A 21,701-nucleotide genomic window follows, 5' to 3' on the forward strand; every position below is an offset into this window, starting at 1 on the left:
TCTTTTCACATGGAGGCTGCACTTGGGAGTTGCCTATGGCCTATTTTTAAGAAATCTGAAAAACTTAATATCTGTTAAATCCCTCGTGGCTGGCCTTATATGTGACACTTTCACAATGTTTTTCTAATTGTATCATCAGCTTTCTGATTATATCCCAAAAGTATGGTTTCTTCTGGTTTATCACTTGTCTAAAGAATTAAGCACAAACAGCATTTCATTACCTTTTCTAAAACACCCTAATCCAAGATGACTCTCTTAAAAAAATTACAGAAAAGCACAATATATAAACCAATCCCACAAATGCACAAATATTTGAAATGCATCTTTTAAATAAAGGCAGATAATGTGAATTGTGTTAACTGCAAGTGGCAGGATTTCCCTTACCAAACCTAGCAGTGTTTCTAGGAGTGCTGATTATTGAAATCTCTTTTCTAGGAATGGAGCTATGTTCAGGCCAGGGACCTGAGGCTTTATTTGGCAACAGGAAGCACCAGAAATAGGACAGCCATTATCTTGTATCCCAGAGGGAAGCTTATATTTTATACTATATCTCAGCGCTTTGGTCTATTTTTAGCTTCCAAGTGTAGGTGCAAGCACAGCTTGAATGTTAATAGTCACAACTTACCAAGCAAAGCTAATTTTGCTGAGGGACTTGGGCTCCTTTAAATGGCACTTTCATATAACAGTGTTCACACTTCAGCAATGGAGAGTCAGGTAGGTTCATGGATTTGAAATACTGTCTGAACATATAAGCATATGGTGCCCAGAAGCTGAAGAAGGTGTTCCACATTTATGTGGGTTAAAAAGTCTGTACACTTATTAAGAAAAATAAAGTAGTGGCAGCGCTATTTATATTGAAATGTACACATACATTTATTTACTTAGTCTACTATAGCTATTTTTATGTGGCATCTAGGTGCTAGATGTAAATACACAGATAAAGATATTTGGGGAGAAAGAGGAAATCAGTGAGAGAGACAGACACACACAGAGATGTCTACTTCCTTAAACAGCGGCCATAACTGGTTGTTTCTAATGCACAGAGGGCTGAGGAGACCAGGCTGGGATAACAGCAAAGCTTCGCTTAGTACAAGTATTTCTGTATAATGAAACCATGATCTCCTGAGCGGTGATTGACAAAGTGGGAAAAAACACGGAAACAGTGATGTGGAAAAAGGTCTCAATATCTTACCTTCAGCTCCCAGAAATATGGATATCTTGAGTACACTTCCCTGCTAAAGGAAAGAAAGTTTCAACCTGTTTCTCTTTGTTATTTTTTTCCTATTTTAATCTTTCACAGAAAGGAATGATCAGACAGAGCAGGAAGAAAGAAGAGAAATCAAACAAAGATTGACAAGAAAGGTACTGTAAGTTTTATTGCCTAAATAGTAAAAGGTGAATTAGAGAACAGCTGCTTCTGTAGCAGGTGGGAAGGGAAATCTAGATATTACTCTGTGATCATGAATAATGTTTTCCTGGACAACATGCTATCAGTTAAATTGGGATTTTTGCTCAGCAACAATGAATTAACTCCCTCTGACATTCCCTATGGACGAAGTCCTTCCCTAGCACAGAAGCACTTGGAAGAGGTGTACAATCCAGATGACACTTTTTACTTATGTATAGGTGGAAGCCGGAAGTTGATGGGCATTTTCTTAATGGGCATCAGTGTTTTAGTCCCTTTTTACACTCATTGCTTTTGTTCACCTCCAATATGTCTAGAAGCTCCTCAGTTGTAGAAAAACTTTATTCAACTCAGGGTTTGTTATCTGTGACTCAAATAGTTAAAATGTACTATGGCCAATTCAGGTAGCAACTCTGTAAACCTTAATTTACTTTTAAAGCCCTGACCGTTTCTAAATTCAAGTGTTCTGGTTTCGCCTTCTTCGTTGTGTTGCTCCATAATAATTCTCTTGAAATTAACAGAATATCACTCCTGATCTTGACATATAATAATTTTATTAGTACCTCAGAAAAATGTATCTAATTGTACCTGAAGCCATTGATGCCATAAAATCTAAGTTAATTCACGAACCATTCCTTGAGCAGGTGCTATGTACTATTGGGGGTGTGACTCCTTTTGATAAAATGTTAGAGGAACATATTTTAAGTCACATTCTTTGACTCAAGAGTACAGTATATAATTTAAGCCCTTCACATTAGAGATTGCTGGTATTCAGGTGACATTTCACAGTTGCAGAGTTTTATGTTTTTTAGAAAGCTGCTGTTTGTTCAGAGTACTTCAAAAAATCTAGTTTGGCGTGTGATACTTAACTATGATAATCTTTTATTTTAGCTTAATCAGAGACCCACCGTTGATGAATTAAGAGACAGAAAAATTCTGATACGATTCAGTGATTACGTGGAAGTAGCAAAAGCGCAGGACTATGACAGGAGGGCAGACAAACCCTGGACAAGACTGTCAGCAGCAGATAAGGTACAGAACTGTCTGTGCTGGTGGGGGTTGTTGTATGTTATTATAAGGGGAAAATATGTCATGCCAGGGAGTTTATTCTTAGACAAAGGGAGCCTTCAACTATTTAAATTAAGAGTATACCTGCAATAAATATTGGTTTCATAAAGATAATTCAGGGTCAGATTGAGCAGGGGCTCTCAGCTAGAAGACAGTTTTGCCACTAGGGACATTTGGCAATGTCTAGAGACATTTTTGATTGTCACAACTGGGGGTGTTACTGGCAGAGGCCAGGGATGCTGCTAAGCATCTCAAAATGCACATAACAGCCCCTTCAACAAAGGATTATCTAGTCCCAAATGTCAAAACTGTGGAAATTGAGAAACCATGATATGAGGCATAAATCAAAGGTGGGCAAGGCTGTCATAAAAGAGATCAACTGGCAAGTTTAAACAAAACGAGCAACAGTGGGGGACAAAGATGCATTCAAGAAAGCCTCTACAGTATAGAAGAGGTTCTAGACTCTCTCCTGGACTTGCACAGTTAGAGATATCTCTGAGAACCTCCTGATGAGTCTGAACTGAACAGTTAGAGAGGCAGGAAGAACACAAGGAGGCAGTAGGTCATAGAGGCTCTGCACTAAAATAGAAGGTATGACATTTGCTGAGCATAGAGAGGGTAAGTTCTTATCTGTGATCAAACAGTATTGATTGGCAGGATTTAAGCCCAAGAGTGTCTATAGGTTCTATCACACCTTCTTACTTCTAGTGATTTTCAGAAGACATAAAGCCTTTAGGAAGAGAAAAATTACACATTCAGCCAAGGAATTAGCTAATTGTTCTTCATTCTTCATATGCTGAGTATATGAGCTTATAAATATACATAGATATTGCATCAACTTGAAGAAATGCAAACATGTTAGACTAACTTGCCTGGTTATTTTTGAGTGATGTGCTCAGGATCACAATGATAAGGGGAGAAAAAAAGTATCTTTGGTAGTCTGCAGATGTGTTTGAGCATGAGAATAATATATCCCTAAAGACTTTCCTTGTCCTACAGGCTATGTTTGATGTTTTAGTCTCATCAGGTCCCACGAGTGTTTATCTGAGAAAGAAGTACATGATAAAGTGGGCCTGGGGAATTAAAAATATTAATGTATGCTGAAGTCAGAATGACTTTCTTTCTAGATTATCGCTGATTTTAAAACTCCAAGTTCACCAGAAGCTGAAGTTTACTCATCTTGGTGTTCCTGCTTCATTAATACCCTAACCATGGGCTTGGTCTGTTTAGTTATGGAGTGGGTGGGGTTGGGGGAGGGTTGTCTTCCCACTACAGTCCAGCAAATGAATTCATGAAAGATATACATAATACTAGCCCTAGCCAGAGCAATGGAGCAACAGAAAGAAAAGGCATCCAAACTGGAAAAGAGGAAGTCAAGTTATCCCTCTTTACAGACAATTCGATCATATTCCTAGAGAAACCTAAAGACTCCACCAAAAAAACTTAGATCTGATAAATTCACTAAAGTTGTAGGATACAAAATCATACAAAAATTAGTAGCATCTCTATAAACTAATAATGGACTGGCTGAGAAAGAAATCAAGTAGGCAATCTTATTTAAAATAGGTACCAAAAATCCTGGAAATGGATTTAACCGAGGAGGTGAAAGACTTCTGCAAGGAAAACTACGAAACAATGATGAAAGAAATTGAAGAGGCCACAAACAAAGATATCTCATGCTCATGGATAGAAAGAACTAATACCACTAAAATGACCATACTGCCCAAAGCAATCTACAGATCCAGTGAAATCCCTATCAAAATACCGGTATCATTTTTCACAGAAATAGAAAAAGCAATCCTAAAATTCATGTGAAACCAAAAAAGAACTTGAATAGCCAAACCAATGCTTGGCAAAAAGAACAAAGTTGGAGGCATCACACTAACTTTAAAATATAAGGCTATACTACCAGCATAATATTGGCATAAAAGACACACAGACCAATGGAACAGAATAGGAGACCCAGAAAAAAAATTCACATATTCACAGCCAACTGATTTTTGACAAAGGTGCCAAGAACATAAACTGGGGGAAGGACACGCTTCAATAAATGATGCTAGGAAAATTGGATATCCATATGGCAAAAGAATGAAACTGGGCTATTTCTTACCATATACAAAAATCAACTTGAAGAATAAAGAATGAAATGTAAGACCCAAAACTATAAAACCACTAAAAGTAAACAGAGAAGAAACACTCTAGGACATCATTAGTCTGGGCAAACATTTTATGGCTAAGACCTCAGAAGACAGCAAAAACAAATGAGACTATATTAAACTATAAGGCTTCTTCACAACAACAACAAAATCAGAGTAAAGAGACAACAGGGAATAGGACAAAATATTAATATCTACAGACTATTCATCCAACAAGGGACTAATATCCAGAACATACAAGGAACTCAAGTAACAGTAAATAAACAAATCCCATTAGAAAGTGGACAAAGGACATGAATAGATATTTCTCAAAAGAAGACATATAAATCACCAACAAGTATATGAAAAATGCTCAACATCATTAATCAACAGGGAAATGCAAATCAAAACCACAATGAGATATCATCTTATTCCAGTTAGAATAGTTATTATTAGAAAGATAAAACCATGCTGGAAAGGATTAGGAGAAAAGTCAGCTTTTATATACTGTTGATGGGAGTGTAAATTAATGCAGCCATTATGGAAAACAGTATGAAGACTCCTCCAAATATTTTTTAAAACTATATGATTCAAAAATGCCACATCTGGGTATATATCCAAAGGAAATCAAATCAGTACATTGAAGAGACATCTACACTCCCCTGTTCACTGCGGCAGTATTAACAACAGCCAAGATACAAAATCATCTAAGTATCCGATAGATGGATAAAGAAAATGTAGTGTGTGTGTGTGTGTGTGTGTGTGTGTGTGTATATATACACACACACATATATATGTAAACGTGTGTATATACACACACAAAATGAAATATTCCACCTTAAGAAAATCAAGTCATTTTTGACAATGTACAGAATTGAATGTTAGCATGTTAAATGAAATAAACCAGGCACAGAAAAATAAATATCACAGGTTTTCATTCACGTGGGATCAAAAAAGTTGATGTCATGGAGGTAGACAGTAGAATGATAGATACCAAAGGCTGGGAAGGGTGGCAGGGTTTGGGGAGAGAAAGAGAGGTTGGTTAATGGGTAGTAACATACAGTTAGGTAGAAGTAATAAGTTCTAATGTTCTGTAGCAGAGTGGGGTGACTGTTGTTAACAATGTTGTGTATAATCCAAAACAGCTAGAAGAGAGGACTTGAAATGTTCCCAACACATAGAAATGATAAATACTTGAGAAATGATAAATACATCCTGAATACTTGATCATCACAGTCTATGCACATAACAAAATATCACATGTACTCTGTATACATGTACAAATATTATGTATCAATAAAATTTTTTACAAAGACTTCCAGAATATTAGCTACATACTAGCTGGGTAGGACTATAAAAATGAGTATGGCAGTCTTAATGCTGAACCAATAGTTTTTTTTTTTCTGTATATTACATAATAATAGAGTCAAGTATTAGGAATGGTTGATTTGTAAACATGATGCTATTTTCCTGTTGATTTTTTAATATCCTGAAAAGCAATGTCTTGTTTTTACATTTTAGGCAGCAATTCGTAAAGAATTAAATGAGTACAAAAGTAATGAAATGGAGGTACATGCATCAAGCAAGCACTTGACAAGGTCAGATTTTGTATGAATTTCATGGTACTTAACAATATTTTTGAAACACACACCCCAGAAACTATGTATCCGGCTAAACAAATTCAGCATTTCTCCAAAGAATGGTATTGAACAAACATAATGTACCTCAACTAAAAATGCTGCCAGTTCCCATTATTTCTTACAGCACTTGGTGAAAAGTGGTATGTATGGTAACACTAGTGGTTTATTTAAGCAGTTAATGCATATTTAACAAAATAAGCCTCAAAGCAATGAAAGTAATTTTTCTATGTATTTAATTCCCCTTTAATATTCAGAATTCCTCCAACTTTTAGAACTCACCTACCTATAGATTGCCGTGAAATTAGTCACTGCCCACCTTCACATTTACTTTCTCTTATCTTAAATCATTAGTCACATCTTTAACACAGTGTTCTCCTAAAGCTGAGTGTTTGTTTCCTCAGCAAATATTTGAGTATGTGTTGAGAATGCAATAGTGAATAGGATAAAGGAGACTCCCATCGTCATGGAGTTTATATTCTACTGGGAATATATTGGCTGATTCTTCCATAATAAAGACTTTTCCCATTAAGATGAATATATTCTCTGTCTATGCTACCATATGCAAGGGATGACACTTGGCTTCTTGGTGATAACAAAGTTGGGAAAGGATTTGGCTCTCTTTACTTATTGAACTGCATATTCTTTCAGTACTTCCCCCACTTCTTTTCCAGGGCCATGACCAGTAGTAATTATGTGTCGAACTTGTCTCGTTCTAAAGCGGATGACTCTGGCACAACAGGCTTTCAACTGTATCAGTTGCTTTGTCTTCTCTCCTTTTATCTGAACATGCTCAAGGCCCACATACAAAGAGAAAGGAAATCATGCATACAGATACTGCCTTAAACCAAAATAATAGTTTTCTGTTTGTTACAAAGTGGCCATTACAATTGTTATTAGAAATATTTACTCTGTAAGCTTAATATGGCTATAGAACAGAAACTAAGTACAATGGAATTCCATCTTAACCAATGGTTTTAGGGTGAATATATCAAGGAGGAAGGGAAAGTTGGATGAATAGGAGACAATTATGCAAATTTTTTTTAAGGTTCCCACTCATGACTAACATACTTTTGGGGAGGAATAGGCAATTTTATCTTTTTGTTTTGAATGGGTCATATGAATGTAAATCATGTACAATTACTTTTAATATTTATTCTGTCTCAAATAATATGATGACTACATATTCTATATATTGTAATTTCAATTTCATACATTTTCCCATTATACATTATTAAAATAAATGTTTACTAAGGATGATTATCTTCTGTCCTAAGTTGATACCTTTCTTAAGTGACAAAATTTTAAAGAATGACTTTAATACTTGAACATAATTATAAGATCTTTATACTACATTTTATCACTTTCTTCATGTCAATTAGAGTCAGAACAGTTTTATGATTTTTCCTACATGTATTAAAATTATGAATATATTACTCTACAAAAAGCCATAACTCTACTATAATTTCCAATAATTTATTAACAAATTCATTATTTCTACTGATTTAGCAAAGCCCTGGCGTTTCTGTGTACTTCAAGGGTTTAACCAATAGTTTTCAAACTAAGTTCTAGGTAGTCCTAAGAATATGTTTTGGGGTATAATGGGGCCTAAGAGTGGGTAGCCCTCTGAGACTCTACCCTATTTTAACCAAAGTAGCTCCATCCTCATGTTTTACATATGGGACTTCTGAGAAGCTTTTTAATAGCAGCAAATTTATTTGTAGGAGGTTTTTGGCTATTATTTTAACTGTTAGAAATATATAACCTTAAATTCTTTCTTTTTTATAATCTCTAGATTCCATAGGCCATAGAGATTTTCTTCTGAGAAGAATTTGTGTTTAATTTTTTGATACCAACACTGAACATTCATCAGGGAACTTTCCTGAAGTTCAGCTCAAGACTACCTGCTGTGTTTGTGAGAAGAGCAGGATCACACACACAGGTGCAATCTTGGCCACACTTACCTGCAAGAGGAGTAACCAGAGGACACACTTCCTTCCTTCTTTGGTGTCTGAGGAGTGTGAACTGTTGGGGTCAGTTAAGACCCAACATAACTCTATCAGAAGAAAACTGTTGTTTGCCTTTCAACCTTGTTTTACAGTTCTGCGGTGTAATGGAGGACGGGCAACGTGCATGTGCAGGCTCACCACGCCCAGGCCTCTGACATGAGGGACATGTGACAGTGTCATTCAGTATTGTGTTCAAAAGACATTTTTATCCTGATCACAATTAATTTGAAAACTCTAATTTCATGTTATACAAAATGATTTACTGTATTATACTTTTCCTTTTTTATATAATGTCTAACAAAATATACAGCTGCAACATTTTGATTCCTGTTAATTTTGGTCTTTAATTAAATGACTACTTATTGCAGGAAATTAATCCAGGCTTTACATTTTCTTGGGGTTGGGATGAGTGGTACTTTAGAACGGGGATCTGTGAAACAAGTCAGCTTTTACTTTTGAACCATCAGAATCCAAACACATGAATGAGAATTCCAGCTTTCTACATGTTTTGTAAATTTTATGTATGTGGTTTGTGCCTTAAAAAATCAAATTATCTTTTTCAAGTTAAATTTATGTATCAGTGCGTATTGAAGAGTGCATTTAACTAAGAAATAAGCAATAATTTGTTGAAAAATTCTATCGAAATGAAAAGTATGCCCCCTTTAAGAGTATTTTTAAGCTCGCCTCTGCAAACATTGTTAAAAACATTGTTAAAAGAGATGATCAAGTTTTAGATGAAGTAGACATTATAAAGAAAGGAAATTTACCCCAGCACAAAGGTGCAAATCTTGGCACAAAGGGGGAAACAAGCTAAATAACAATAAATGTTCCCTGAAAAATATTTTTAATTGGTTTTCAAATAAGTGTCCTTACCAAGATGAGCCTTCCCTCCTGGTACACTGGTGAGGCGAGACAGGAAGCACAGTAACTTGGAACATGACTTTCAGAGTTTGCAGAACTTGTGCACAAACCCAAGCTCTGGGCTACTTAAGCAACTTATTTTCTCTACAGGATAATCGTATCTCTCTCACACAACATTGCTGTATTATCTAAATAAGATAAAGAAGCTAAAGTGCTGGCACAGTGCTCGGGACATTCTGGGAATCCAATAAATGTTAGCTACTGGTATGGCTGCCAGGTAGCACCTGAAGCAACTGAGTGTCCTCTATGACTTCTTACCACATATGCTACCTCACTGCTTTCCACTATCTTTCCTTCTCTACTTCTTTAAGACTGCTACTGGGTCAGATGCCCATAGAAACTGTTTAGTCTTTAGGGTAATAGTACTTTGTCCAAAGTGACTTATGAGGGGTCCTAGAGACTAGCAAAACACACTATTAGTTGAATTATAGGCTTTTTTTTTTAAATAAATTATTGTTATGGTAGAAAAATTCCAGCTCTACCTCTTAGTTGCTCTGTAACTTCTATGAGTCAGTTGACTTCACTGAGTCTCAATTTGTCTGTGAAATGTATCTAAATCCTTTTAAATTAGAAGTCAGATAAATTTAAATGATTTAAAATATGTATATACATACATTATGTATTTTCTGTTATTCATAACCCATTGTTTGTAGCCAACCAACTACCAAAAAACTTTACCTTTCTATTTTAAGCTATATATTAGAAGGTCCTCCTATTTTATATTCAATTTAAAATATTAATGGGAGCCCAAATTATGTTAAACTAAGATTTCAATTTCCCTCACATAGAAATATTAATATGCTTACTATGAAACAAAGAAAGGGAAAAGGTGCTACTGTTTAGAAATCACCCTGGCCCCCCAAGTACAAAAGATTAGTACGGCTTACAAAAGAACCAGGCAGTGCCTATGGTTAACAATGACCTGGTTAAATGGGACACATAATTAGTTTTTTGCCCAGGTCCCATAACTAGTGGATAATAAAACTGAAAAAGTAAAAGTGCAGGATAACCAAAGGAGGGTTTGGACTGGTTCAGACTCAAAGGTTCTAAGATATCCTAAAACCAGCAGACACTTTCCTTTTAATTTAAATGTGTGGCAATAGTATCTAACTTCTACCACTGTGTTTATATTATGCACAGACTATTACTCTAAACTGTACTTAGGCATTTGATGTTTTTATCAGACATTATAAGGGTTAAGAGATAAACTAAAACTGTGAATTAAGTATATTTACTCTCCACCCACATCACAACTCAACTCTCTCTCAAGTTAGTTGGAGGAACAAAATTAAAAAGCAATTCACAAATCATATGGCACTGATCATATATATGTATATGTACATGTATTTGCATATGTTTATAATTGAAGAGAAAGTTTATATACTTAGCCTACAGATTTAAAAAAAAACATGTCTTATTAAATAACCAACTATATATGAATTATCAGAATTCTTCATTACTAGTATTCAATAACGAAGTTTTTATACAATAAATTTACAAATCATTTGCTTCTATTTTCAGAAAAAAATATTAAAGCAACCATGAATATTTAAATCATAAGTTCTGTTTTTAAGGAGTTCAAAACATTTTTACAAGCTTGTCGGTAATTTTGTGAGAGGAAATTATTTTCTAGACACATCCATTAACTTTTTTAAGCTAATGTAATAAAGGAAATACTACATTATATGACTTTGTAAAAAGTATATCTAAAAGAATTTAAAGGGGGCTGGTCATGGTGGCTCAGGCCTGTAATCCTAGCACTTTGGGAGACCGAGGTGAGTGGATCGCTTGAGTCCAGGAGTTCAAGACCAGCCTGGGCAACATAGCGAAACCCTTCTCTACAAAACAGACAAAAAATTAGCTCGGTGTGGTAGTATGCACCGGTAGTCCCAGCTACTAGGGAGGCTGAGGTGGCAGGATCACCTGAGCCCAGGAGGTTAAGGCTGTAGTGAGCTGTGACTGCACTGCATTCCAACTTAACAGAGAAAGAACGTGTCTCAAAAAAATATAAAAGTAAAAATAAATTTAAAGAGACTTTGAAATCACATCACCTAAGTAATTTCTTGACAATTGAAATGGCAGGGGATTGTGGGGGAAGAATCTAACATCAAGACATCCACCTTGTGGAAAGATATGGTAATTACAGGCCTAAATTTATTATACATTGGAAGTAAACGCAAAGTTTGTTTTTAGCTATGTATCTCTAGTCCTTCAACAACAAATTCAAGCTCAGAAATGCAAAATCCTAGCTGTACTATGAAAACTACTATTACTATATGCTTCCAATACCAATTTGTCTAGTTTTTTTCAGAGACCTTTTTCTCCATTTTTCATATGAAAACACCTCAGAAGATATTCATAAGCAAATGAACATATAAAACTGAATATATGAAAAATATTTTCAAAAAGTAGATTCCTATAAATCCCATTTGCTTATTTCTCTGCAAATTTATTTACAGTGATGATACCAGGAACATACCACTAGTTCATATTCAAACAAAAAATGTTAGAATGAACAATGGAAAAAGTACCGGTTAGCAGTTTCATAGTTCTATGAAAACAGAGAAGTATTTTTAAAGTAATAAAAATTTTAAAAAAATCCTTTTCAAAGTTTCTAATCTCAACTATAAATGGGGAAATTCTAAAAATTCAATTTTCTTGATAAGCAATGGGAAGAAAGAAATCTGTATATATGGTATATATGGCAACAATTTAATGTTTCAAGTTGCAAACATGTTATATATGTATATTCCCTTCTAATGGCAGTTTATTATCCCTTCTCAAAAATACATACACTGAATATATTACTACAATTCAGGTGTGTTCCCTGAAAGACTGGTCTATACCACTAGTCCATTCCCTGCTTTCCAGCTAGCCTGCTTCTTAATAATTATAATGGTGACACCTGATGTGGCAGAAAACACAATCTCGGGAACCACCTATCATCTTGCTTCAGTTTTTACATTCCAAGTTAGATTTGTTTGTTGATATTATTTGCTAGTATGTTACTTTGCTCAAAATTCAACTTACTTATTCATAGCATATATGATTCCTTCCATACTTACTCTTAAGTTTTAAGTAGATAAGAAACTTATACACTAACTGTATCTGGATTAACTGTTAATAGGTGATGATGACAGAATGGCTAAAGAACTAACTCCAGCAACTGTGAAGCGCCACACTAGGAACTGAGCTCAGAGTTGGCAGAATTTGTCACTGTAAAATACAAATTTCATGTGGAATTAAATGCTACATGAAGACTACTCAATCTGTTATTCATTTAAAAGATATGCTGGCCTTTTAAGTTTGTGTTGGCTATCCATAATACTATGATTTGGTGGCAATAAGATCACTATAGTAATGGCTGTAGAGTTTAGTATTTAGGTTTCTGCCTAGCTGTACTAATGTAAAATTTCTTCTCTTCCATGTCCTTTTCCATGTGAACTTCTGGACAGTTACCACCTTACAAGCTGTATTTGGTTGAGGACACATGGTAAACCTACACCAGCGTGTTAGATTACAATCCAGGTAAGAAATTTAAGTCATTAGCTACAATGATCATTTACTTTTAATATGTTTAAAATAGATCAAGAATTTTAGCTATATTAATTAATATACTCAGCCTCTGCTATGCAAAATTGATTTAAATAACTATTTCTGTGACATAGATAAACTAAGGAAAAATGTAATAATACAGAACAGAATTCTGATCTATAAGATTTCCTTTCTGAACTTGAAGTCTGTAAACTACAGCCCACAGACAAAATCTAGCCAGTCCCCAGCCCCTTTTTTTTAGTGGCCAGTAAGCTAAGAATGGTTTTTATATATTTAAATAGTTACAATTAAAATGATCATAATATGGACTGACATGATATTCTGAAATTTGCCTTCTGGCCCACAAAGCTGAAAACATTTACTGTGTAGCCTTTCAGGACAAACTTTGCTGGATCCTGCTCTGAACTTTAAAAATTTAAACATACTAGAACATCTTAGAAATGAGTTACATAGAAGTCAAACAGCTAAATTATGTTTCTAAACAAGGTTAAAATCTTTTAACTTCAAATCTATTCCAAATTTCAACACTCATTATAAATCCAATTGTCTTTGCATCTGACTTGTACAAAACGTACATCAAATTAGGTAAACAATCAAGCTTCATCAGTATTATTAAAGGCAAGTGTTTCATGAGTGTGACTTCTATTCTTCCAAGTTCCTTTTAAACTTGTTGCTATCACAGCATAAGATAAAAGTATATTATCTAAAGTTCAAGATGGTACAACATATTGATCTCACTCAACACATCCATATCCCTAAATAAAATGTTGTTCTCCTGTAGATGTTAATTCAGAATATTTTCATGGCCATTTATTTTAAATAGAAAAACAAAAGCTAACCATTACAAATACATTGTCTTAACAAATAAGTCTATGTACATTTGATTTGCCTATACAATTACTCCAAGGGTTCAATGAAATGGAAATCCGTATGATTCTGCATGACTTTAAAAGCACATATATCCTCATTTTAAAGCACATAAGTAGGGAGTTCATCTCTGTTTTGAGGTGGGCATTCTGGTGAAAACTGAAAAACTTGCTAGACATATTCTAAAAGAGCTGTAGCACCATGGAAGGGTTCATTTATACTCATTTCTGTATTTAGACCTGGGCTCAGTGCGTATCATATAACAGATGTTCAAATGATTGGTTAATACTTCCTTATCAATTACAATGAAAATGCTGACACCATATAGGACTTGCAAATTTTAGGAGACACATTAGCTCTCTTTGAACTTAGTAAATTCCTACCTAAAACTGCCATATTAAGAAGGATTGGGCTGGGCATGGTGACTCATGCCTATAATTCCAGTGCTTTGGGAAGCCAAGTCAAGAGAACTGCTTGAGACCAGGAGTTCAAGACCAGCATGGAATACACACAAGAACCTCATTCTCTACAAAATATTAAGTATCTGAGCACAGTGGCATATGCCTAGAGTCCTAGCTTAATCAGGAGGCTGAGGCAGGAAGATCACTTGAGCCTAGGAGGTTGAGGTTACAGTGAGCTAAGATCATACAGCTTGGGTGACAGAGTGAGATCCTGTCTCTTAAAACAAAACAAAACAAAAAAAAACAACAACAAAAAAAACTAATTCCATCATTCTTTAAATGATAGAATTCTATGTTGGGAGGTTTTCAAAATTCAACCTCTTTACATGTTATAGGTCTGTTTTACATTTTTTATTTCTTCTTGAGTCCCTGTTGGTAGCTTGTGCTTTTAGGAATTTATCAATGTCATCTAGGTTAACTAATTTGTTGGCATATAATTATTCATAGTATTCTCCTAGAATCCTTTCTACTTCTGAAAGTTTAGTAGTCATGTCCCCAACTTTCATTTCTCATATTAATTTGAGTCTTCTGTTTATCTTAGTCAGCCTGCTAATGGTTTGTTTTCTTGATCTTTTCAGAGGACCAAATTTTGTTTTTATTGATTTTTTTATTGGTTTTCTGTGCTTTTCTATTCTGTTTATCTATCTAGTCTTCATTATTTTGATTCTGACAGCTTTAAATTTACTTTTCTAGTTATTTAAGGTATAAAGTAAGGTTATTGATTTGATACTTTTCTTCCCGTTTAATGTAGGTGCTTATAGCTATAAATAGATCCCTCTGAGCACTGCTTTCAACAGATCACATGTTTAGGTATGTTGCATTTTCATTTGTCAAAGTATTTTCCAACTTCTTTTATGAATTCTCCCTTGACCCGCTGGTTAAGAGTGTGTGTCACTGGAGAGTTTTAGGTAAGGGAGTGACATGGTATGATTTATGCTTTAGCAAGACAATGTTGGCTGCTAAGTGAAAAAAGTGTGGAAAGGAAAGTATAAATGCTGAAAAGCCATTTAAGAGGCTGTTGGAAATGTCTATGTGAGAAATGAAGGAATTGTTGATCAATTTACTGTCTGGCTAAAAAAAAAAAAAAGAAATTGGAAATTACCATTAGGTTTTGGCTTAAATAGTTGAGTAGATAAAAGTAACTTTATCCTTACACAGAAATTAACTCAAATGGATTAAAGGCTTAAACATAAGACCTAAAACCATAAAAACCTTAGGAGAAAACCTAGGCAATGCCCTACAGGACACAGGCATGGGCAAAGACTTCATGACTAAAACACCAAAAGCAATGGCAAAAGAAGGCAAAATATACAAATGGGACCTAATTAAACTAAAGAGTTCCTGCACAGCAAAAGAAACTATCATCAGAGTGAACTGGCAACCTACAGAATGGGAGAAAATTTTTGCAATCTATCCATCTGACAAAGGGCTAATATCCAGAATCTACAAATAATTTAAATTTACAAGAAAAAACCTCATCAAAAAGTGGGCAAAGGATACGAACAGACACCTCAAAAGAAGACATTTATGCAGCCAACAAACATGAAGAAAAGCTCATCATCACTGGTCATTAGAGAAATGCAAATCAAAACCACATTGAGATACCATCTCACACCAGTTAGAATGGCTATCATTAAAAAGTCAGGAAATAAGAGATGCTAGAGAGGATGTGGAGAAATAGGGACACTTTTACACTGTTGGTGGGAGTGTAAATTAGTTCAACCATTGTGGGAGACAGTGTGGTGACTCTGCAAGGATCTAGAAATAGAAATTCCATTTGACCCAGCAATTCCATTACTGGGTATATATCCAAAGGACTATAAATCATTCTACCATAAAGACACATGCACATGTATGTTTATTGCAGCGCTATTCACAATAACAAAGAATTGGAACCAACCCAAATGCCCATCAGTGATAGATCGAATAAAGAAAATGTGGCACATATACACCATGGAATACTATGCAGCCATAAAAAAAAGATGAGTTCATTTCCTTTGCAGGGACATGGATGAAGCTGGAAACCATCATTCTCAGCAAACTAACACAGGAACAGAAAACCAAACACCACATGTTCTCACTCTTAAGTGAGAACTGAACAATGAGAACACATGGACAAAGGGAGGGTTACACCACAAACCAGGGCCTGTCTGTGGGTGGGGTAGGGGAGGGATAGCATTAGGAGAAATACCTAATGTCAATGATTGGTTGATTGGTACAGCAAACTACCTTGGCACATGTATATCTATGTAACAAACCTGCACGTTCTGCACATGTATCCCAGAACTTAAAGTATAAAAAATTAAAATTAAAAAATAACTTTATTGAGACAGGAAAACAGTTTATTTTTTCTTTGATGAAGAGAAAAAATGGCAAGGGAGACAAATCAAGTTGTTTTGAGAGTTGAGATTCTTATTAGAAGTCTCAATAAAGCAGTATTTATAATGTTCTGATGTCCAAAGTAAAGGTCAGAACTTTTATAAATTTGAGATCATCAACACAGTTATTATAAGGGACTAGATGAAATTACTTAAGTACTGACTAAGGAAAAGAAAGAGACTAGGAATGAACCCCCCATTAAATAGTAAGAAGGAAGCAAGGGAAAGGACACAGAAGAGTAGCAAATACATGCCAGCTGAGGGTTTTAATGTGAAATGCCACTGGGAGGCTAAGTAAAAAGAGATTAGATTTGGCAACATAAATGACTGTTGATTTTGATAAAAGTAGTTTTGATGAAATAGTAGGGGCAGAGCTACATTGAGGAAAGGAAGCAAAGAGGTTGAGATAGTAACCTGAGAAGAGTATTCTGCTATGTTCACTATAAAAGTGAATAGAGAATTACATGGATACATCAGTGGTTTCAGGAGAACTTGACGTCAATGGAGGGTCTTATTTAGTTAGTTAGTTAATTAAAATGGACTATAAAAATCAGGAGAGGAAAATCAAAGATAATGAGATTTAAAGCACTAATAAGGTGATTGTTCTTAAACAAATCTGCTATTGGGCTGAAAGATATCAGAAAATGCTGGTATTGATGCAGGAAACAGATTTTAGGGTGAAGATGAGAAAATTATGAGGTCAGCTAATCAGCTCAAAGATAAAGAATTAAGGAAAGAGGTATTTATATGCAATAATATTCTGTAAATGTGGTAAAGCCAATTAAAGAGAGCAGGGTAAGGATTGTTGAGCAATGTTGAGGTCCCATTTGAAGTACATGGCCATAAATTTAAAGCCTGATTGCATTATTTTCTCCTGTACTGTTCAGTTGGTAGGGTGAGAGCTAAGAATTAGTGGATAAAGTTGACAGGAGGAGAAAGGGCAAGAGAGTATTATTTTTAACTATCACATCTGGAATGGGTAAGGAAGGAAGGACAGACAAGAAGATAACAGGCATACAGAAAAAGCATAAATGGCCTGAGACTGCTATACAAGGCAAGTTGGCAAGACAGGCTAAGGTGATAAGAATGTTGGAAATTGAGATTTAGAGGGACACAACTACTTGTAATGACAAGACTTTAGAAGAGCTGCGAAGAATAAAGAACCTGGGATGGATTACACATACAGTACAGTATTAAAATAAGTATGTGTAATTTGGGAGTCTTGTAAATTTGGCTGACAATGAGGTAAACAAGGTGGTAAGACATGATGGAATTAGTCTCACAGGGCAACATGGATTTGCAAGTCCTGAGTGATATTTAATATTACAATAGCTGTCACTCTCTCTTAAAATAGCAACCCCACTACCCTATCAATAAATATTAGCTGGTGCTAATAACTGCATAAAGCTGACTAAGTTGAAAGGGGTTTTCTTTTGCTTATCTTGACTAAGAAGCCACTTTTCCCACTGTGTTTAATTACTGGCATTATTTTTGAATAATACTCTGCTACCATTAATAGACAAGAAATAGTAAGGCCACTTAGTATTACACTTTGGATGAAGAAAATACCCTTCTTCAAATACCCAATGTTCACAAAATAAGAATATAATGTTTATACTTATTCAAGTAACATAGGCATTTATTTCAACTTCATTAAAAGCAAATCAAATGTATACTCATTTTTATAAATTAATCTAGCAAGATACTACAATGACTACTAGTAGATTAAAAGTATTTGTCAAACAGCCTGCTTATGAAGTAAGACTTTTATATTGAATTAACATATGTAAGGAATGTAGTAGCTATTTTAGGCCATTTAGTGTCTCCTAATACGTTACAGCCGTAATTGAATAAATGTTTCTAACAGTGTGCTGAAAGTTCTGATCTACCACTCAGTTAAACATTTTAACTTAGGGACTTCTTCCCCTTTGTAAGTGTGGCTAAATTTTTATTACTTGAATTCTAAGCTATTAAACATATTTTAATAACATATATTCATCCCAAAACTGCATTGATTCAAAAACACATTTTATGTAATAAAATAATACATTTTACACAAATTTAGTAAAGAAACTCATTTTACAAATATAATTAACTCGAAAAGTTTCTTAAAGCTTTTATCTCCAAAACTAAAAAATAATATTCTGTAGACAAAAGTCTGGGCTTGGAGTCACGTTATAGTAGTTCTTTCTTATTCATTAAAATACTTTTTTTTTTTTTTTTAATTTGAGGGTTCCTGCAAAGGGTTGCCTGGGTGACATGTACATTTTTCTCATTGTAGAACTACTCTGTTATTTCCTCAGTTATACACAAACAATAATTAGATAAAGTATGTTGATAAAAACTAGATTTCACATATTAAGATTTCTTTCATGAGCCATGAATACTGACATGAGTTCTCTGCGTACATTAAGAAGCTCCTCTTCTAGCTATGGCCAAGAAAACAAAAATCACACTTAGATTTCACATTATTGATGGAAAACCATCAAATAAAATAGGAAAAATATCAAGCTAATATTAGTGATTCATTTTAAAACAACTCTTTCATGAAGATATTGCATTCTACCAGGTCTATATCTACATATCTACAGAATTCTGTGATCTAAAAAGATTAGAGAAGGCTCTAATATTTTAAATCCCCAAATCAATGAAATTCAGATTTAATTTTTAAAGGAAGAGAGCAAAATAAAAAGTCTAGAAAACAATTTCAACAAGGATCAACCTAGTTAAGTAGCTTCTTGTTTGCTTGAAACTAAACTACCTTAGCCACATCTTAATCCTGTACTATGTCAGCATATTGAAGTTCTATTAAAACTTTGTAAGTACATTAATGTACTGTGTATACAAAGATCAGTATACTTAAAAATGCCTTTCATCTTTGAGAAAACTCCAAAGACATTATCACTTAAAGCAGTACCTTTAGTTCCTTTCCAGGTCTGCATTTCCAGCCCCACCCCCACCCCCACCGCCGAATGCAGCTGCTGGTCTACTAGGCCATTGGAAAGTAAATTAATTTTATCCCCAAATCTAAGTAAATGACATCTTGTCCAAACAGACAGTAATTCTTCCACTAAACTACAGACTTTCTGGGAGTTTTGTTCTGCCATATCTTCTCCTCCAGAAGGCAGAGCAGGACAGAGGTCTGTTGCAGTACATAGTGTTTAGAAACACTGCAAGCAAATCATTCTTTCAGCTAATTTTTCAATCTGTAAATTGATATTCTCTTTTACTCTGTAGGAGGACCTCGCTATTTAAATTACTCCTATCCTTTCAACATAAATATGCTCCCATTATTTAAAGAACTAAAAGTAATTGGGTTAAAACTATCTTCTCTCAACCAAAAAAGAAAAAGAAGCCCTGTGCAAGAATAGCTTATTACAAGACATAAAAGCACACACACACACACACACACACACACACACACACAAATCAAAAACAAAAGACATTCAAGTATGTTTATTCCATTTTCAAACTTAGTTGACTTACCATGTCCCTAAGAAGCCTGTCTTGTAGGACTTTCATGTCTTCTTTCATCAAACACATCTGTAAAAAAGTAAATACATTTCCCCATGAAATTTATCACAAAGTTTTCATGGCAAAGAAAGTTAGATTAACCAATCTTTTTTGTAATCAAGAAAGGTTACCTACAAAAATCATAAAATTTATACCTCAGATGTAAAAATAGTTTCTTCATTATCAGTATTACAGAAGACACTTTTAGCCAATGAAGTTTGCAAAAGATGAAGCCTAACAAGTAAAATAATGAGAGTTAACTTTGTATTTATCAATAATTCAAATTAAATTGCTACAACATAGTATAATTTTAATTTTTCAAATAGAAATTTATTAATTTATAAATATAATTGTATAGATTATAGTCATTAAGACTGTCATACTAACCTCTGTTGTTCACTTTTTTGATATGCACTGAACTTCTGAAATATCTTTTCCCAAAAGTCCTAAATTGTAAGGTACAAAATCCAGTTAAACTTTAATATGATTAAAAATTAAAATCCAAAGTAGAATTACTCTATTTCTATTATTACAAATGTAAAAACAATGTGGCTATATGTTAAGAATATTCCAGATGTCACACGCTCTTTCAGATTAAAATAAAATTGAAAGTAAAATCTCTCAGGACTTCATATTTATCATCAAAGATTTCATCGTAAACATAAGTTTATAATTCAAAAGTTTTATATGAAGCTGACTAGAAATCTAAGATAAAACTAAATTATGTTCTAAATAACAAAAGCTTCAGGATGTGCTCTCAGAAAAGAAAGTGAAGTTTTTCCAAGCGTAGCTCTTTAAAAACAAGGTTTTAAACTTATTTAAAAAATTTTAAAAGTAACAAACCACAAATTCCTTTTCCAAATCTTTTAAAGACTGTGAATCTTTTTCAAAATTCTCCAGCTCTTCTATGATAATTAATTGGAATTTATCAAGTTTTTTAATCCTATTACAGAAACAAAATAAGATTAATTTTTAAAACTATAGCATTCAGAACATGTATTCATAATATATGAATATGTAGCATTCAGAAGTTTCCAGAACAGATTTTTATTACAGACCTAGACTCCTGACTTTGATGATTCATTGTTCTCAGATGTTGTTGAGCTGTTTTCCAGGACTGCGTAGTAAAATAACTCAACATTTTATGTCGGATCTGAAAAATACTCATTTTAAACTTAAAATATCTTTACAAAATAACAATCTAACCAAGACTACAGTAAGAGCAAATCATTTTCCATGAAATGTAAATTACCAAGAACTTGGAAAACTGAAAAATTAAAAACTCAGTCATTTAAACTGAAGTGTTAATAAATAAGCTCACTCAGAGCAGTGTGTAACTCCATCAGTAAGTCTTTGACTAAGGCTTGAATTACTACTCAATTGTTTTCATAAGAACACAACACTCTACAGTATTTACAAAAGTGCTGATGGTTATAATTTTCCAAAGACACAGCCTAAAAGTCACACTCAGAATTTTTTAAAACCATTTTTCACAAAAACACATGTTCAAGTCTAGCTACAGACATGTACTAGAACATATGAGTCGAAGTATCGCTATTCAGATTAGGTTGACCTTGGGAAAAAAAATCCAAATAATTTCTAATTTTAACCCTGAATATAGGAGAAAGGAAAGCAAGATGTGGGAGGGGTTGATAACCTGCGCCAAAAAAATTTTGTATTCATACGAGGGCATAAAAAAACTATTCCCTACAGGCATGTGAAAGAGATAGGTGGAAAAATATTACTAATAAT

At 34.1% G+C, this 21,701-nt stretch overlaps 2 protein-coding genes and 1 non-coding gene across 7 annotated transcripts in view; 1 reads left to right on the top strand and 2 right to left on the bottom strand.

Annotated features, from left to right (window-relative positions):
* PHACTR3 (phosphatase and actin regulator 3) overlaps nucleotides 1-8,630 on the top strand; it is a 258,465-nt gene extending 249,835 nt beyond the window's left edge. For all 5 annotated transcript variants that reach the window (XM_037729564.1, XM_037729565.1, XM_017503447.2 and 2 more), the window contains exons 10-13: nucleotides 1,301-1,362; nucleotides 2,297-2,437; nucleotides 6,130-6,206; nucleotides 8,041-8,630. In XM_037729564.1, the coding sequence (XP_037585492.1) occupies nucleotides 1,301-1,362; nucleotides 2,297-2,437; nucleotides 6,130-6,206; nucleotides 8,041-8,056 (296 nt within the window). In that variant the 3' untranslated portion in view covers nucleotides 8,057-8,630. The remainder of the gene's footprint in view (nucleotides 1-1,300; nucleotides 1,363-2,296; nucleotides 2,438-6,129; nucleotides 6,207-8,040) is intronic.
* Nucleotides 8,631-13,737: 5,107 nt separating this feature from the next.
* LOC119467623 lies at nucleotides 13,738-13,799 on the bottom strand. The gene has a single exon (XR_005196166.1). It is a non-coding gene; the product is annotated as a U7 small nuclear RNA (small nuclear RNA).
* A 4,238-nt stretch (nucleotides 13,800-18,037) lies between these two features.
* The window catches only part of SYCP2 (synaptonemal complex protein 2), a 76,763-nt gene continuing 73,099 nt past the window's right edge, over nucleotides 18,038-21,701 (bottom strand). Inside the window, exons 37-42 of the mRNA XM_037729589.1 lie at nucleotides 21,008-21,102; nucleotides 20,793-20,892; nucleotides 20,337-20,395; nucleotides 20,105-20,183; nucleotides 19,923-19,979; nucleotides 18,038-18,865 (exon numbers count right to left, since the gene is read on the bottom strand). Coding sequence (XP_037585517.1) covers nucleotides 18,788-18,865; nucleotides 19,923-19,979; nucleotides 20,105-20,183; nucleotides 20,337-20,395; nucleotides 20,793-20,892; nucleotides 21,008-21,102 — 468 coding nt within the window. The 3' untranslated portion in view covers nucleotides 18,038-18,787. The remainder of the gene's footprint in view (nucleotides 18,866-19,922; nucleotides 19,980-20,104; nucleotides 20,184-20,336; nucleotides 20,396-20,792; nucleotides 20,893-21,007; nucleotides 21,103-21,701) is intronic.

This window comes from Cebus imitator, unplaced genomic scaffold (genome assembly GCF_001604975.1).
Source record: "Cebus imitator isolate Cc_AM_T3 unplaced genomic scaffold, Cebus_imitator-1.0 Scaffold311, whole genome shotgun sequence".
Taxonomy (NCBI): Eukaryota; Metazoa; Chordata; class Mammalia; order Primates; family Cebidae; genus Cebus; species Cebus imitator.